The sequence below is a fragment of the Akebia trifoliata genome, chromosome 16, assembly GCF_017979445.1.
Source record: "Akebia trifoliata isolate Shusen 1 chromosome 16, ASM1797944v1, whole genome shotgun sequence".
Lineage (NCBI taxonomy): Eukaryota > Viridiplantae > Streptophyta > Magnoliopsida > Ranunculales > Lardizabalaceae > Akebia > Akebia trifoliata.
The window spans coordinates 1-19,436 of record NC_141390.1 but is presented as its reverse complement, the minus strand read 5'-3'; the positions used below and the strand labels follow the sequence as shown (position 1 = coordinate 19,436).

Sequence of the window (19,436 nt, the reverse complement as noted above, 5' to 3'; positions counted from 1 at the left end):
ATATTTTAATCTTAAGTGGAAAAAATAAATTCCATTTCCTCAATTTTTTTTTCAATGTTCAGGATTTTGTCCTCTACATCCCTGTAGCATTGGGTATGTTTTTGGATGCCTCTATAATGCAGTCAACAGCAAACTAAAACTTATCCCTTAATTATTTGAAAAATAACTTTAAACACCTGTATTTTATAAAATTAAAAAAAATGCATTATGAAAAAGTTATACAAACTTCTAGTAAAAATATGGGTAATTTTAAAAATCCTTAAATATTGTTGGTATTTGAGATACCTCTTATGTTTAATTAATTAATTAAAATGATATCTTAACGACACAACAATTAAATGTGTCAAAACGGGTCCAGTGGGTTGACATCCCGAACTTAGACATGAGCTGTTTAGATGGGTCAACACTATTATTCCAAACCCACTAATCACTGGCGCCATTGACTAACTTAACTTGGTAGTTGGGATATAAATGCTCCGACTTGCATTGGTTGAGTAAACTGGGAGTTGGAATCAGAATATGTCCTGAAATCACCATTCATTGTCCCCAGTACTGCACTTACAGCACGCCATGCTACCCAGAGATTTGAGGAAAGATCAATATTTTGGATAGCTATTAGCAATGAGTTATTAGGGAGATGATCCTCAAAGGGCTTAAAGTCTGGAATCCCATCCCAAGACGCATCCATCTCAGATGTGCTCATTTGTACCAACACCCCCTTGTGACTACAAATGCAGGGATTGTTTCATTTGACATGAAGTTGCTCATTTTCTTAGAACGACACGGCACCATAGAGCAATGAATAATTTGATGATGGTCTAATGAAATTTATTATTTACTTTTGACAACGCATGTACAATTTGCATCAAGGAGACACTATTCATATCAGTCTTTAAGTAGCCCAAAATCAGCGATGGGTGGGGAAAAGAACTGAGGTGGTGTCCAGAGGAAGACTCTAAATGGAGTCCCTACCCTTGGCCAATTATTTTCTCCTATGATCACATATATGTTGCGAAAGCAGTGTAGACAAACTGTCATTTTTTTGATGATTTAAATCATCGGATCAAGGTAGTTTTTGGTAAAGTCAGTCTCCCCATTGAGGTCCAATGATGAGATACTCCAGATCAACACAAATGTAAAGAGGCAGTATCATATGTCCGGTAGTAGCTGAATGAGAGTTTCTAAGTGTGTCTGACATGCAACTATTCAGAACAAATTAAAAAAACAAGCGGGGGTGGGGTGTTAAGGCGGGGGGGATGGGATGGGATGGATGAGGGTTAGGTACTCAGGTTAACTTCCCCCTCTTGGGATTCTCAGGGGATGCTGAGGCCTGACCCTGTATGTGCATGTCATGTGGCAAATACCCAGGCGAGAGGCCTTTCACTTTTTGATCCAAAATATTCCCTACATTTTTCCAGCACGAACAGTTTGTTTGTTTGCTGCCAAACTGAAACCATTTTCTGAACTATGGGCACAAATCCCAAATACAGTGTCTGGCAAGGATTAATGAGAGTCTCATCACCTCAATTACATACTGGATTATTAGCATTCCATAAAAGTATTAACCTGGTCTGTGGCATGTTTTCATCACTTCAAATAAACAAATAAATGAATAAACACCAAAGGAAGTTTGATCAATCAACAAGGTGGGTTGAATACAATTTTAGTGTCCTTCCTCTCTGCTTGCTTACCCTTTGAGTGATTTCAAGAGTCTTCAGCACGAAATGGTGAGAGATCTATTTTGAACGGCTGTTTCCCCTTGCTGACCCTCTTTGAGATACCAAGAAAATAAAATAAAAGCAATGTAAGTATTAAAATCTAAAATGATTTAAGGTTAAGTAACTGTTTAGATGATTATTAGCATTAGGACGGAAGCTCTCCCCTTGGCATGCTATACATGTGGGACACAAAAATAAAGGAGTTGAGAAAAATAAATTTTTACTCTCCCACCAAAGTGAACACCCGGGCCAATTCAACTCATTTTGCTCCAACTATTTGATTGTATTAAAAAATTGTGGATGGTTTAGGAGGGGGAAGATGGTGAACTAATCTTCCAAAATTTTAATCGATCAAAAAAGTCTTCCAAAAATTCTATACATCAGATGGTTGAAGTCATCGATAACTTTTGTCTTACAAGATCTCCCTGGTGAGAAGATGAATGCAGATGGTTACCAGGATCTTTCACCCCAATGCATTACAAGTCAACCAACTGCAGCATGGGTTTGCTGAATGAGTAAGGTTCCCCATGTTGAAGATGGCTAAACTATACCAAACCTATCATATAAAAAAACACCTTAACATGTTTCCTTCCAAAATAAAACATTTATGTTCTATAAAGAATTAAAGCGTAAACTATATATACCATCAGTAAGAGGGTTCAGCAAATTGATGAACCCTTACTACTCACATCGACAACATACTAGCACCAAGAGAAAACATAGCCTGCGTGTGTGCTTTGTGAATATCATGGGTAGGGACAGAGCTTCTTCCCATCCTGACACAACTATGCATCCAAATTTTATCTTTACAAAGTTTAGGGTGCACTGAACTTACAGCAATTGCGATGAGTTCTTCCAGTAGCTCCTCCAAATTGCGTAGAGGCTATGAAACAAGCAGGAGAATGTCAATGAATATTATTTGGACTTTTTTTTTCCCAAGAATGAAAAGCACCAATTTCCAAGATTGAAGAAAACTTAACTCTTGTTTATACAAAAAAAGCCCATGAATTTTAACCAAGAATATGAAAATCAAACTCACCCATTGCGTGGGACCATCAACAGGCGCACGCAGAGGATCATTATGCACCTAACCATCCAAAAATCTCAGTAGCTTGTAAGAGAAAATAAAAGAACAAAGAAACAAAATGTGATCGCCCAAGATATGTTTTCTAGTAAAAAGAATCAAAGGGTCTGAAGGAGCTAGCTCTTTGAGAAATATGAGTCCAGAAACTGAAGGAATCACATATATCTGTCATTGTGTATTTTTGTGTGGAAGGGTGGGTGTGTTGGAGGTGGAACAGAGAGCTGAGATTGAACCTGCGACCTCATGGTTGCAGTATGTCAAGCCAATTGTGCTAAGGCTTCAAGCTCATACCAGGGCTTTGAAAGGAATCATACATATGGATACTTGAAACAGTGCTTAGACAGCAAAAAGGCTAGAACTTAGACATTTTCAATTCAATGAATGAACATTAACCCCATCCCACACATGTTCCTTACCTACAAAAAGTGTAACTACTGACTGAGAATCTACAGTAATAAAGATGGTAAAGAATGTTTTAGGCGTGCTGCTCACCATGACTGTGTTAGAAAGAGGATGCATAGTTGTTGTAAGTGTCAGCCAAGAACGACTTGGTCATCTCGGCCTCGGCAGGAAGAGAGGAAGAGGGTTCACACTGGATTGAAATTATCTCAGGTTGACTAATAAGATGAGTTTGGCTCTCATTTGTCTCCTTAAATGTGAATTGGGTAGTACTTAATGTCAATGGTGGATTTGAGGGAGAGAATGGCATGGATATTCAGGTCCAATGTGGATTTGGTAAGAGGGGGAAATTATGACATGGAGATTCAGGACTTGTGTGGTGAAAAATATGGTCCAACTCCAACATATTTTAAATCACGAATAATTGGAAAGCCAAACTAAGTCGAGTTGGAAGAGTTCTGAGTCAGCTGATAAAATTATACTCCATCCCTTCCATGTAGAGCCAGTGACACATTGCAGGTTGTCATCAATTTTCTTAGGAAGAACTTATTTGCAGTTTTATTTAATGTTCCATTGTTTTGTTCGACATTTTCAGCTATTTACATGTACGGGTATAATCAATCCAATATATCATGCATGAAGTGCTGTTGTAACTTCAAATTTTCCTTGCAAATAGTTTGTATATGCACCCAACCAAAAGAAGCAGTATGCAGTGCTGAGAGGACCCAGTAAAGAATATTAGTTACATAGTAGTTCTGAATTCTGATTATTACCTCCATGAAGATTCCATCCACCTCACAGTATGTTCTTGCAATACATGGTATCAATTCACGAAGGCCTCCACTGGCAACACCTCCACCTTCCAGCTAATTGAGAAAGTAGTACCTTTAACTCTCCTTTACTCAAAAAATAAAATAATAATAATAACAAAAGAAAAAAAAAAACTTCTAAACCTAGGAATGAGAAAAGGGCAAACTTATTGATAAAGAAAAACGGAAGAGGTCGAGATGGCCTTCAATATAAACAGAAAAAACAAACTAAACATGAACTTTACAAACTATTGCAGAAATTGAGGAAAAAAGCTCAAGTGCCTTGGCCACATGTTATTAGATAGATATCTCAAATATTCACCAAAATGTATGAGGGGTGTCTAAATCACCCTAAAAATTGAGGGGAGAGGGCAACAAGGTCAAATATGGCAGGTTATCAATTTGAAAATACATAGGATGTCTCTAATGACAAATATTCACCAAAATGTAAAGGGGTATCTAAATCCCAAAACAAAAAATTATGGGATCGGGGCAAGTAATCACCAAAATGAGGGGTGATGCAGAAATTCCAAAAATTGAGGGGGGTGTGTCAACAATAACCATTGATGTGCTTCCTTTTTTAGGGTGGGTTGGCTATGTGGTTGATTTCGTACCAAATGTTAAAAGTGTAACAATTTAAATTGAATTTTTTGTATCCATAGTGGTAAATGGTGGGGTTTACCAATATGTGGCACATAAAATACTAATATCTACTTTAGTTGTGGGACAACATAGTCAAAGGGGGCATGTAATTAATTTAAAGTTAGGAATTTAATAAACATCAATATAACAGTCTAACTTGGTTGAGATGTGGTCCAAACGAGTTTCAGGGTCTTAGATAACTCTAAATTCAATATAATCGAGCCAACTTGGCTGGGTTTTTAAGATTTTTGAGACAAGTCCATCATGCTTTAAGTTCATTGGATGAACCTTTGTAAAGAAGATGAACACAGTTTCTATGGAAATGATTTACCAATCTGATCGATCACTAGGAGCTTAAAAAACAGAACTGGTGAGCAAAAAAGATGGACAAGAATGTAGTATTATGCATGTGTAAGTACAAGGGTGGTGAATGACCAAAGCACAACGTACTCTCTCATCCTCAATCCAACTGAAGTTACTCTTACATATACAAAATGGGCACATGCATGAATGGACCAGTAGAGTAATGATGTAGTGAACAGTTATATAAGCTAGCCAAACCACATAATGGAAATCACTTCATAAGCTATATAACCTTCTAAAGATTATCATTCTTTATGACATGATGACATATGTATGTATATATATATATATATATACGAGAGAATTGAATTGAAAATCTGATAGATGATACTAAATCGACCCCACTAAGAAGAAACATTATTACGTGATGATCCAAGCAAAAACGGTGGAAGATGTTGCTCCAAAACAGCCAGGAGCTCCCTCCCATGGCTTGTCTCGTCTACAGGCCCATTTCCGAGCCTTCTTGCTGCTTCCACGAGTTGTCCCCTTAGTCGTTGTGATAACAAGCTACCACCCATATCTGCACATTCCCTGTAGAGTGGCAAATAGGCTATAGTTGTCCTCAAGGGTGCAGGGAGGTCACTCAGACATATAGGAGACTCGCCCCACCTCAAGATCCTCATCACATTCACATAATGGTCCTGTTCAAACATCAAGCCATCCAAGAAGGCTGCTTCTGACCAATGCTCCCGCAGAAATGCCCTCAGTTCGGGAGCAACAGCCTCATCATCTGACCTAGCAATGCTGTCTGCAACAGAGTAGGTGGCAGCTGGGTCCCCAAGAAAGTCAGAGCAAAGGAGAAAGGCAACACCATCAAGGGAACCACCACTTCGTTCACCAGCCGCTTTGAGAATCTCGATGCTCAGGGCAGCAAGGACATGCTGGGGGACGTGCGGGAGGAGGTAAGCAGCAATCTCGACTTGGCTGCTGGAGGTGGCAGCGGTAAGGGCAAGACAGAGCTCCATGTCCTGGCAGCCCCTTTGTACAAACCATTGAACAACTTGCATGCATCCCCTCTCTGCAGCTCTCATCAAAGGACCTAAAAAGGCAACGGCATTACCCTCTTCCACCAGACACTCCATTGTACCAATCTTGCAGTAGTGGGAAGCAAAACCCAAAGCCAGGTCCACATCAATGTCCAAACTGTTCCTTTGAGCAATCTAAACCACAGATTTCATCATCAAAAGAAAAGGAGGAATAAGGAAATCCAGCAGCTTAGGAAAGAAAAACATTGGTACTAAATATATTCTGACCCTTGAGTGTGTGTTCCCAAACTAATCTTCTTATAAATATTAGTCTTTTTTTTTTTTAGTAAGTATAAATATTAGTTATTTATACAATGAAACATTTCAAATTGGAAGTTACCTGCAGTAAAATGCGAACAAGCTCAGTGCTCCCAAAACGTGATGCCTCAAGAAAGCATTGGTTGACATTGTCTGCACCCCCTTCTACCAACATTCCCAACAAACCCTGGATTGCAGTTGTTGAAATCCCAGATGCCCAACCGGGATCAAAAGAGCTAGAGAAGAGTGTGAGAGGGAAGCATGCCGCATCAAAGGCCTCTGTGAAGTCCTTTCCCGTAAGCTGATTACCAGCAAGATCTAGGAATGCCTTGAACGCAGACAATTGGAGTTGGATTTCAACTGCTGAGCTCTGATTTACCCTATCCCTATTCCCCTGACAACGTGAATGGAAACCTATGCATTTCAATGCCCACTCAGTAAATTTCTGGACCTTGGCACCAGCTTCTGCTTTCAATACCTCATCCCCATTGCATTCCTGGAGCCGCTCATGCAACCTGTTAAGAAGCAATGGTTAAACAAATAGAACATAAGCATTGCATTGCAGAACTAGGTAACATCAATAGTAACTAAAACTAACAAATCTAGAAATAACTGTTTTTTAAGTTTATCTTACTAGAGGATGAGCTAGTACCAAGTTATGTTTACTGTATAATTCTTCAAATATTATTGCTATATATGCAGAAAAACAAACACATCCATGAGCTGATATCATACTTAAAAGCAATATTTGAGACAATTAAACAATAAAATAAAAATAAAAATTATTTGATACAACTAAATGCTAAAACTCGTTCCCTTTCCCAAAATTGAAGTGATGCCCAACTGCAACAGATTATAGTAATAGTTGCTACATGATTGCTTATGCTATTTCCGGTCAATAAATTACATATGTCATCGATAGGTCATTATGACATTGCATACTTTTGTATGCAATGAAAAACTTTAAGATGCATTCACATATTGCTGGGAAAAAGTTAATGTTTTTTAACCTATTATAAATACCCCATCGATGTTGAGGATAACCTAGTTGGAGCAGTCCTATTATTTGCCCAACGAACAACACCCTCATGAACTAGTTCTAGGAGGGGTTGGATGGCATTATATAGTGGCATTTCCCTTAGTGCATAGATGGGGTTTCAATTTAATTATGTTTTCTTTCGACAGACATGGTAGCAGAGTCAAAAAGAGCAAAAGAGCATTCTATGATTGTGTGACCAAAAATCTTTTAACGGATCTTCCTTCAGTTGGAGGAAATTTCACTTGGTGCAACAACTAAGACGATTCAATCCTGAGCAGACTAGACACTAATTTAATCAACAGGTTTAGGAAGAGCTCTGTGCTAATCTGCTTCAATCAATCATTCAAAGACTGACATTGGATCATTTTCCTCTGATACTGGGCTGTGGGTACTGATCCAATTATCATATTCCCTCCATTTTCGAGAACATGCGGCTCAAGGATCCAAATTTCAAGGATAAGATTAAGGCTTGGTGGGAATTCTTAAGATAGAGAATCACCCAAGGTAATAGATTAAAGTAAAGACTAATTGAGGAAGAGGAGATTTGGAATTCAACTAAAGTGTTGGAAGGGGATACAACTCTAGGTCCCAAGGATTACTATTTTTCTTTTTTTCCCTTTCGTTTTCCCCCCTTTTTAAGGCAATCGTTGAGATATTGTAATTAGTGATTTTTAGGAGGTGGTGCGAGAAAAGGTCCATTTGGGCTACAATTTTTAACAATATTTTTATCACGTTGATCTCCAAGAAGCAAGGGATCATCAACATGTGGACTTGAGGCCCATCATTCTCACGAGGAGTGTGTACAAGACTATTGCCAAAACTTTTAACACCTAGATCATGGTCTATATCCTGTCTCAAGAACAAGGAATGTCTATCAAAGGTCATCAAAATCTAAATGGGGTCCTAATTGCCAACGACATAGTGAAAGTATAGGCTCTAGAAGTAGATGCGATGTCCTTGGAATGGTGTAAGATCAATATGGAAAAGGTCACCATATAAATTAGAATTTCCTAAATTATGTCCTAGGGAGAATTGGAATTTGGGGATAAATTGAGGCGATAGATTAAAAATTGCATTTCTTCCCATACTTTTTTCTCTTTTGATGCATGGATCACCTTCTAGTTGTTTAACAAGGTCCAAAGATTTGAGATAAGAATATCTTTCATTGCATTTCTTGTTCATCATAATCATTAAGGTTTTGGATAGGATAGTCTCTAAAGAAGAAGAGAATAGTAGTTTGGAAGTTTTCTAGGATAAAGGTAGATGATTGATATATAATCTTTCTTGGAAGCCAACAATAATATTTTTTCTTAGCCCTTCCACATATCAGATGCAATACTTTAGAAGGTTTGTTATGTTGTTTTGAAACGGGTTCGAAAATTCTTTTTTATAAGTAAATTTTCTTTTTTATTGAGAAAGAGTGATGCATGACTATGAACTAATTAAAATGATGGTTATGAGATTATGAAAAAAATTATCAATGACAAGGAATATTACAAGCTACCAGATTCTATCACAAAAAAATAAGAAAAGTCTAGTAAATAACTAACAAATAATTCTAGACAATATTTTAAGTCCCACCGATCTGAATCTAAAATATTAAATTAAGGGATCTTATGGAAGGCGGAACTTCCAACTAGCCTAGGGTATTAATCTAACAATGTCTAAGAAGATCTAGAGAATTGATGTTCCTAAAGGTTAGATCTAGGGTTGGAATAAGGTTAGATGAATAAAAATAAGAATTTAGGATGGTCTAAGCTTGCTGTAAATAATTGAGTAGCAAATAGGGATGAATTTTGGTTGATTTTGGTCGATTTTGGACTGGTTTGGGCTAGGGCTGGGTAGCAACATGGTAATTTTGAGAGGGGTTTTGGTAGGTTCTAGTATGTGTAGGATATCTAAAAAAAATGTTGGTAAGGGCTCACCTAGGGTCTCGTAAGAGAAAAAAATCATAGAAAACTATGGAAAGAAGAAGAAAATTAAACTATACTTGCAAACCAAGAAAAAAATAAAAGAGATAAATGATTCTACTCACTAAGATGAATGCCCCAACATTCATGATAGGAAAACGAAAAATTCTGTAAATTATATTAAAAACAGCCTCCATAAAATAACATAAAGATGTCCTTAAATAGTAAAAACATAACCCTAAAGAGAAAAGACCTAAACTACCCTTAAGTAAAAGATAAATTACAAAAAATATCTAATTTTCGTAACTTTTTCTCTCCTAAAATTTCAAACCTTAAAAACTTAAATAAAAGACAACCTAAAGTACGAAACTACCCCCAAAAATTTATATTATGACCATGGGCCAATAAAATATAAAAATAAGCCCAAAACATTAAAAAATAATAATAATTAAAATAAAGTCCAAAATAGAAAATGAAATAAATCCTAAGTATTCTAGCACTATGGTCACATGTTGGTCATTCTAATTCAATCAAAAAGTCCTCCTCGATCCAAATGCAACCCATATGCACTTTCCAATGTACTCTTCAAAAGATCTTGCACATGGGGGATCTTCAAGTCCTCTCCGTAGCTATCACCAACCAATCCACAAGGAAGCTCGTGATTCCCTTCTCTTATGGTAATAGTTAAAGAGTAATAATCTGATATCCCCATCAAAGAGAAATGTGGCTGAGATAACTAGCCAAAGAACAAAGGAGAATTAGACTTTACAATATTACATCGAGTACAAAGACTCCCATCTAAAAACAAACCCCTCAAAAAAAAAAGTACCTATCTAAAATCTGGATCTAGCTTACTCCAATAGAACATCAGCTCTGAGATTTACAAGTTCAACTCATGAAAATTATTGGCTACTCCTTGAAAAACTCCTTGATTTCTCTCCCTTCAAGTGGCCTAGCAGATAGCGAAACTTCAACTCTTGGTGAGCACTTTAGGAGACAACATTGATTCCATACCTACTAAACTAGGTCATCCCTTAGAAGCAATCTGTAAATAGAAAGCCTTGTGTGACCCGATGATTGAGAGTCTCAGTTGGAAGTTTAAGTACTTTTCCAAAGAGGCTAAGATGATTTTGATTAAAAACACCCTTAGCAACTTATAGGTTTCTTTTGTGTCCACATTTTTAATGCCGAACTCAGTGGCACATTTGCTAGATAAATAATTAGAGATATCTTATGGAATTATTAGTTTTTTTCATTAATTGAGGAAAAGGTCGAGATGCTCCTCCCCAAGAAACACCCCCCCCCCCTCCAAAAAAAAAAAAAACAACTTAGGGATTTCAATACTACAAATGTTCTCTCACCGGTCAAAAAAGCCCTCACAAAAAAAAAAAAATCCTTTTAAACTCTTTAAAAATTTTGCACCAAAAGAATAAGAGCCCAAGAATTGAAATAATCAACTCTTGAGCCGATTGCGCATTTCCTCAAAAAGTTCACGCATTTCTTTCTGTCCAAATTCCGCAAAAGACCACAAATGGGGTTAAACTTCAAATCAACTTCTTGGCATGGCGAAAGTTCAATCCCAATTGAAACCATTCCCCAAGGACACCTCTAACTTAACCCGGAACACAAAAATCCACCCCAAACAAGGATAAGAAATGAGCTCACACCACCTTTGCCACCTCTTCCTCGCTTGACAAACACATGCAACACCCGTTCAAGCCACAAAAACCCCTTCTCCTTAGAAGATCTTGCGTTTGAATTCTTTCCCATACGGTCGTCCAAACAAAAAAAAACTACCTTGGATGACAGGCTCGGACCCCAAACCACGACATGAGGAAAAGTCGAATCCCCACTCCTACATAGATCTTTATAGAAGTCTCTAATCGAAAATAAGCCTTTTTTATTGGGTGCCCACAATCACACATCTTCCTCCCTAACGCCTCTTGACACACTATCAAGGGTAAATAATCAACTCGGAAACCTCTAACATCACCCAATCGTTCAACAACCTCCTTAGACCCAAGTCCCACTCTATAGTCCCACTATCCAACACCCGAAAGATGGCTATAGGGTGGTTCTTTTTACTAATAACGCATATAACACAATAAATCTCTACCTAAAAGAGCCCCCCCCCCCCCCCAAGTGTCCCAAAATCCAACTTTGTTCCCCCTCCCCACCTAAAAAGTGACCATTTTTTTAATTGAGGCAAAATCTTTAAAATACCCTGCCACACCCCACAACCATACAGACTTTTAGCATCGCCACTCACCCAACCCATAGGATCCTCCCCAAATTTTGCCAATATCACCTTCCGCCACAATCCTTCCTATTCTACGCCGAATCTCCAAAGTCACTTTCCTAACAAAGCTTCATTCAAAATCCCTAGTTTCTTGAAGCCGAGATTGCCCCAAACTCTTGACAGAACACACATTCCTCCAATTGACCAAGAAAAGCATGACATTATTAGTAGAACATTTTTAGGTATCATTTGGTTAATTGGAAGACCATCACTTTCCAAAAGTTCAGGGAGGCTTGGGAATCAAAACTTTCAAAACCATGGAATTGTCTCTCCCTCAATTATTTATTTATTATTATGAAATAACAAGATATCCCCACACCCTTTGGGATGGGAATAGTCCTAACAGTTACAATTCCCTACCTCACGGATATTTCTCAACATGCAATAACGTAACTCAAGAAACAACCCAATTTCGAACACACAACTAAAGGGAGTAAGCCTCGTCGCTAGTTTTATCATTGAGCCAACCCCTTGAGGGTTTAGAGTTGTCTTTCCTAAATAAGCAACTAAGGATATATAAGGAGGACCACTTGTCTTTGTGTGGGGGTAGAACATTAAGGAGAAATATGAATAGAGAAATTTGAGTAGAGGGTAAGTTCTCTTAGAAATTCTAACAATCATAGCATCTGCAAAGGTATCCCCAAAGCATAGTTAAAGTTCTAGAGAGATTACATTTTTGGTTGTCAATGGAGAAGGAGTTCACTTTTGGGAGGATTTACGATGCGTTGAATCCCCTGTCCAAACTTCATTCTGACTTCTATGTGCTATTTCTCATAAAAAGTGGAGGACTTTGCTATCTAGGATGGTGAAAAGCTTTGCATTAAACCTTGGCTTTAATTAGAATCTTAATGATTGGAAATTGTTTCACGCAATTATAGCATTTGTGGATTCATTGGCATACCCTCTTATTATAAAAAAACTTGGATTTGGATTAGAGATGGTGCCTTTATGGTTAGTGCCTTACAAAGATCTTTGACATAAAGCAAGAAGATCTTTGGTTGTTAACCAATTTTGCCATTTGTTGGGGTATTTGGTTGGAGTGGAATTGTAGGAGCCTTGAAGAGAAGGAGCATACCATGTACAAGGTTCTCATATCCATTACTAGTTTAATCTTTTCTCAGAGTTGGAGCTTTAAGGAATGTAGATGAGCTTTTTTGAGGATTTTTGGTTTCTATGGGACATATCATGTGGGGCTCGAGAGTATTGTAATCTGCTTGCTTCCTTTCTCTTTTGTATGTTTATTTTCTATTGTATTTCTAGGAATTTTTTCTTCTTTAATAAATTTTTTACTTACAAAAAAAAAATCATTGACCATGTGTACCACCAATACTTATCTAAGCTTCTTTGTTTTCATGGTCAAGGATTCTTTCTAAGATACTCTATTTCCAGTGCAACACATCTCTGTAAGAGATCCTTATAGTTGATCTTTAAGATCTAGATGTGATGCAAGGCAACCTGGATTTGTTCAATTCAAAGGTTGTTCTACTTTAGAAAGATAGTACCTTCGAATACACCAAGATGGATGGCCTCCAATCACTGGAAAAAACTACAAAATTCCTTTTTTATTCCATCAACTTCTACAAACTAATTACAATTGCAATATATATATAAGCTAGACTCAAAACCCTAATCGTAGAATTAATTGAAAGTTGACTATTTTAATCTTGAGAAGTCAATCTCATGTAAGACTGACATCCCATTGGTATTTTGACCATAACTTTATCAAAATTTACCGAAATTGTGAAATCTTGGACTCATTGGATAGGTTATTGAATAACTTATCAAATGACACAAAAATTGACTCAATATGACAACTTTTGATCTCCCTCAAAATAAGGCCTAAAGAAAAAAGACATGAATAGTACCTAAACTCTTATATGACTTATAAAAAAATTAAAAGACATCTAAAAAAAAAATTCTAATCCAAAACTAATCTCAATAAAATAAAATGGATAAAAATAATTCTAGATCCAAACAAACTACAACCCAAACAATTACAGAATTTCCATTGGAACCCGTGACTGCTGACTTGATTTACATCCCACGTCTAGAAGACTACCCATTGTTGTTACATGCGAAATCAAGTGGACAACCTACAAACCATTTGCTGACCCAAGATATTTAGAACTATTTCTTTTATCAATTTGGGGCCATATTGACAATGACTGGGTTTGAGTTCTAAGTTTGTGGTAGATGGCATTTTTCCTCCGTTTCTTTGAGAGAGCGCCTTCTTTGGAAAATGCTTCTGCTTGCTATTTGTTTGGGTTTATGGGAGGAAGCAAATCATAGAGATTTTAAAGGAAATTATGAAGAAATAAAAACTACTATCATCAACATCAAAGCATTTTAGTTTAAATGGTCTTTTTCTTTTACGGAGCACAAAGGTTCGTTCATTGAGGATGAAGTATTTAGACGGGATCTTATCAGCAGCAAAGGACCTTAGCCGTCGCTGTTTTCTATTATCTATAGGAAGGTCGTTTCAACTTATTTGGAATGTTGTTTCCATGTATCTATGTGTTACCCTTTTCTTTACTAATAGAAAAAAAATATACATATCATGATGATTGCGAAGCAAAGGATTAAGTGGAGATACAAATTGGAGCAATAAGTTTTACCTTTGTGCCATAAGAGTCACTGTATCTGCCAAACTCATTGTTCGGCTCTGGCACGCAGAGACGCATGAAGCAAGAAACGAAGTTCTAAGAGCTGCTCTTGTAAAGTCATAAGCACCATTAAAAATGATCTTCTTGATCAAGCTCGTTATCCCATGTAGCTCTTGTTGTGTACTTAAGAACCAGATGGAATCCAAGGAGATGCACAAGGCATCATTAAGAGTTTGTGGGTCTGCCAACAGGATCAGACTCTCCGCGAGCTCCCATTCGTGAGAGCTAACAGCATTCTGAAACGCACGGCCCAAATCAATCCTATCTTGTTTGCTGAGCTTCTTTTCATGCCGATGATTATTGTCCTTTTTTTGAAGTTCGACTGTCATCCTTGATTTGAGCTTCTTGGGATTGTTGCAACTACAACCCCCACCCCCAGATGTTCTTGGGTCTTTGTTGAGAAGTGGTGCTTGTGCTTCTCTAGAGAAAACCATGTTACTTCCCTCGCCCTCACTTCCTTCCAATGTTAAAACTTTTTCGCAATCGGTTCTGCTTTCATCAGTTTCCATTTCTGCAGCACACAAGGTCAAGGTGGGATCTTTGGAATTGGTCTCATCTTCCAAATGCAAACCACCGTCCCTTTCTTCCTTAAAAATGATCTCCTCTTCCATTCTCTTCCCCCCAAACCAAAGGTTTCGATCTTCTCTCTCCAATAAATCACTCTCAATTTCTCCAAAATTGCAAAAATGACTGAATCCAAGCCCCTCGGATGAGAGAAATATAACAAGTAAGGATGATTAATCGGTTTTATTAACACCCAGAAATGATGCTTAATGCAGAAATATAAGACAAATGCCAAGTTTTTTTTTTTTTTTGGGTAGGGCAAACAAGGGAAGAGCAGAAACCCAGATCAAATCAAATGAGACAGATTAACACAAACAATTGAAATCCAACTCCAAAATTAACATGAGAAAGTGGAATGAACAACAACTCTTCTATTCTAATTTCTATAGGATATTTCAATTCGCCTCTTAATTCTTAACCAACACCATCAAAGAAACAAGAACTCGTCATGGAATTACAACTTCCCTCTAAACCTATCCAAGAAATTTCGATTCAACCAAAACCCAATCCCTCGCTCTCTCAAAAGAAAGGAACCCTAGGAATACCCACCGTGATTACACCCCAATTTTATCAACATATATACTACAAAATCGAATCCAGAAAAAAAAATCTTTTTTTTTTTTTGTTCTACAATGGCATTAATTGAAATTAAAAGAAAAAAAAAAGAAGAAGTAATCTATATAGATTGAGAAATCTTGAAAGAAGATATTAGATAAAATAAAGAGGAAAGAGTAACAAAACCCAATTTAATAGGAGACGGACAAAGAGGAGAGAGTTTGGGAAGTAAGGAGCCAGTCCTGAGAATTGTGGACTCAAATATGAGCAAATTTTTTTTCATGACAGAGAGTGAGAGGGCATGGACAAATGAAATTATTGGAGGAAATAAAAAATAGGGATTCACTGATGAATGCTACCTCACCCACACGAAAGCATTCCTCTACGGTGGATCTCCCGTTCCTTTTTCTTTTTATATTTTATTATTATTATATTCTTAAAAAAAAAAAAAAAAACATACCTCCCTAGATAATAAGGTATATAGTACAAACCTCATTTAATTTCAAAAAATTTACTTAATAACCATTATGTAGGGTTTTTCCACTAAATGACCTCTAAATCTTTGGACTAATTAGTTCAATTAGTAATTTTTTTTTCAACTAAATGACCTAATCCTACAACAAGTCTTAATACATTATACATATAATATATATTTTTTTCCCAATCATCAACACCGTAAGGTCTTAAATGAAAATGATCGATTGTGGTATTTTCTTTGTCACTAGATACTGATGTGGTACTTGACAAAGAGCCTTTGATGTTAAAGTTGGACGATAACTTAAGATAAAACATGATAAAAAGTCCTTTAACAAACAATTTTTATATTTTCTCCAAATTATAGGATTAAGGCGTTAAGCTTCCTTCAATGTATATATATATGATAGACACAACCTATTTTTAATGAGTTCAATAAGTTGATGTTGGTGGGATTTGAACCCAAATCTTTGATATCATCACCCAAAGACTTTATCAATAAAGCTAGTTGACACTTATTTCTTCAATTATAACTTGCAAATTTTTTTTCTGTTAACATTCTCTTATTATCAATTACACGATCTTTGGAATCTATAATTATCCATTTTTGGGGTTTGTCAATTATTCTTATGGATCTAATGTAAATGTCAAAATTGTTTTTTATTTTTTAGCTTGATCATTAAAATAATGATTACTTTTGCAACATATTATACACTTATTAATTAAACGATTTCTGTCAAAGATAGCTTCATATTTGTTAATTCATTTCTGACTTATACAATTTCAAATAGATAAAACATTTCTGATTTACAATAGCTTTGCTTGTCAATCGAGTAGGCCGAGTAGATGATGCTGGATTAGCTCTTGGAATTTCAGGTCATTTTCCCCTCCTTCAAATAATAGACTCTAGAGCCATTTTTGCTCCTGCAAAGTATAATTATTTTGACAATTTTGGACTCTTTGCTCGGTTAGAGCTTTTCTATATGCTTAGCGTTTTGAATAACAACGTTGTTTAATAGTTTTTTTTTTTTTTTGTTGTTTAATGCCTAGGTTGGAGTTATATCGTTTAATACCTATTTATTACATTATTTGTTATCATGGTAAAAATTGATGCATCATAAACTTAGAGAGCTGCTATTGGCACCCCAATTTTATAAATTATTTATCACACCCCAATTAAAGATGAGAACACACCATTAAACATTAAAAAGGTTTGTTTCAAATTATTATCTCAACATTACAACACTTGTCCAAACAATTTCAATAGTTGGTTAGGATTATGATTAGGCTTATATAAAATCTTAACAAAAATAAAAGAAAATGAGAGAACTTTTACTTATTCTTAACCATTTACTTATTTCATTATTTTAATTGGAGGTGTAATAAGTAAAAATTGGGGTGCCAATAGTAGCCCTCTGAAATTATTGCATTTGCATAAGGAGCAAAATAAGGAAATAGCCCTTAGAGCCTTGCAATAGGGCTATCTAAGAGTAGCTTTGATCAAATATGATTTCATCCTATATAGTTAATGGTTTTGGTGTCTAAAGATACATCGATGACATGCATTAGATAGTTGCATTAAGGATAAGCAACAACAAGAATACATGCAGATAAAGCAATCACACTAAACACACAGTACTCATTGAGAGGCAATTAAGATGGAAAAATCTGATAGTCACTTTTAATCCGATGACTGTAAATGCACCTTCTTTAGTTTCTTTTGTAAATAATAAAAACTGAGAGAAATCCTCGAATTTTACTAAGCCAGGAGAGAAAAACACAATAAATCCTTCCTTTAATATAGTATTTATGGTGCTTCAGTCATGGATTTTATAGTAATGCTGTAATATGAATTCCCTCTGAGGAATTGTAACCTATACAGTATTCATGGATTAGATAGATGTGCTGCTTAAAATGAATTATCAAGCAGCAAACAAAGTGTGACCCACCAACTCATCAGCTAGACAGACCCAAGATTAATTCATTTCCCATATATCATGTTACAGAACCATACATATTTTAAGGTAAGTTAAAAAAAACTTTGCCCTGAACCATCATCACCTGCTCGGTGATGTGGCTCAAAAAAGAGAGTAAGGGCAAGGAACAAGAAAGTACACACTCCAACACATTAAACATATATGATTAACAAGTGAGTGAGTGAGTGAGAGAGAGAGAGATCATGACTCTTGATCTAGCTAGGTTGAATAGCATTCCCTTCTTCCTTTGCAGAAAGAGATTCTTTCTGTCCCACCTTCCCCAACTGAATACCCCCCACGCTAGGACTTGAACTAGGACCATCTTTCAAACCCACTTGCACTTGGGATGGGCCTTTATTAACCCCTCGGAGTCCCTTCTTCCTTGCTTTCTGAGCCCAGCCAACTAGGCCCTCTTGTACATGCTCTTCAAATACAGCGCTTTTGAATGAACTTCCCATCTTCATAAATCAAAAATCAAGAAAATTCCTGTCATCAACCTTATTCAAAAGTTCCAAAGGACAAGTTTTAGGTGAAATAACAACTCACCTGTGTGACAATGGCATACAGTGGTAGGGTGCTATAACTGCAGAGTACCTGAATGAACACTCTAAGAAGAAGAAAAAAAAAAACCACATCATATGTCAGATTGTGTGAATTGTTATGTACTTACAGACTAAAAGGATATATATATATATATATATATAGCAGGGGAAGTAGAGGTTTTCTACCCAATTACAAGTCTTGGAATAATATAACGGACTTGTCCCATGATGCAGGAGTCGAAGCCATATTGAAACTACATTTGAATGGATGAAGCATCAGATTTTGAAAGCTACTGCAACCAAATTGAAAATAAATAACCGTTCTTGATTGAAATATTCACTACATACCAATATCCAGAAGAAAAATGCGATCTCGAAAGCATTTTGGAAGAGGATGAAATGAATCAAGTAGAGGACAATTCGGGGGCGACGGAACCAGAAGTGATCATCTGAAGGCTGTACTACCAACTCCCCTTCTATGGCTACATGTTTTTCAGCAACATCATGGGCCAACTGAGTAATTACATGCTCCAGCTTAGTGCCCACAGCAAGTAGAAGCTGAGAGATTAATACTATATCAGTTTCTTAGTTAAACTTGACATGATTCATCGTCTATGATGAATATGTTCATAGACTTATTAGACTGAACATTAAAAAAATAAAAATACAAAGTAAAGTTGCACAATAGTGTCTCTTTGTGCATAACAGGTTGGGAAACCAAGAGAATGCTTTGTGTTTGTAAGCAGACATGTCCTTAGAGCACTATCATACGATGGTGTGTGCATTCACTCTCTATGTATGTTTAGAAGTTTACAAGCTGAATAGTGGACCGTCAGTTTTTACCATTAATTTTTAAACCACTTTTGATGGGGCTAGAAGTTTCAGAATGGGCTGATTTTTATGCGAGGATGATGCCCTCACCATAGAGATCACCCCTACAAAAAATCAGCACATTCCGAAACTTCTAGCCCATATAGGACAAAACATGTTGGCTATGTTATTGGCTCTTGAACCTGACCCTATATATATTCAGTTTTTGTGGGGCTCATTTTATTACCTTTCCTCTTTGCCCCTCTAACTTTACAATATTTCCTCTTTTACTCCTTTAACCCACTT

General features: G+C 36.5%; 2 protein-coding genes across 5 annotated transcripts; both read right to left on the bottom strand.

The window, feature by feature from the left end:
* Positions 1–1,494: 1,494 nt before the first annotated feature.
* On the bottom strand, positions 1,495–15,667 carry LOC147382103 (ankyrin repeat protein SKIP35-like). Of its 4 annotated transcripts, none has more exons than XM_086427546.1 (7): positions 14,162–15,667; positions 6,381–6,813; positions 5,380–6,175; positions 3,975–4,097; positions 2,758–2,829; positions 2,554–2,601; positions 1,495–1,770 (listed from the first exon to the last, which is right to left on the bottom strand). In XM_086427546.1, exons 1-4 carry the CDS (start codon positions 14,818–14,820, stop codon positions 4,030–4,032), a joined length of 1,956 nt encoding a protein of 651 aa, XP_086283672.1. In that variant the 5' UTR covers positions 14,821–15,667; the 3' UTR covers positions 1,495–1,770; positions 2,554–2,601; positions 2,758–2,829; positions 3,975–4,029. The 4 variants fall into 4 exon arrangements, with proteins under 4 accessions (XP_086283672.1, XP_086283671.1, XP_086283674.1 ...); XM_086427545.1 differs by having other exon boundaries at positions 2,758–2,805; positions 14,162–15,666; XM_086427548.1 differs by having other exon boundaries at positions 3,975–4,067; positions 14,162–15,664.
* A 2,091-nt stretch (positions 15,668–17,758) lies between these two features.
* Positions 17,759–18,904, bottom strand: LOC147382102 (MLO-like protein 1; the record flags this gene model as incomplete). The annotated part of the gene is made up of 4 exons (XM_086428385.1): positions 17,759–18,236; positions 18,325–18,385; positions 18,507–18,574; positions 18,669–18,904. Coding segments are annotated over 4 exons (608 nt in total), but the record flags the coding sequence as incomplete, so codon positions are not given.
* Between the last annotated feature and the right edge of the window lie 532 nt (positions 18,905–19,436).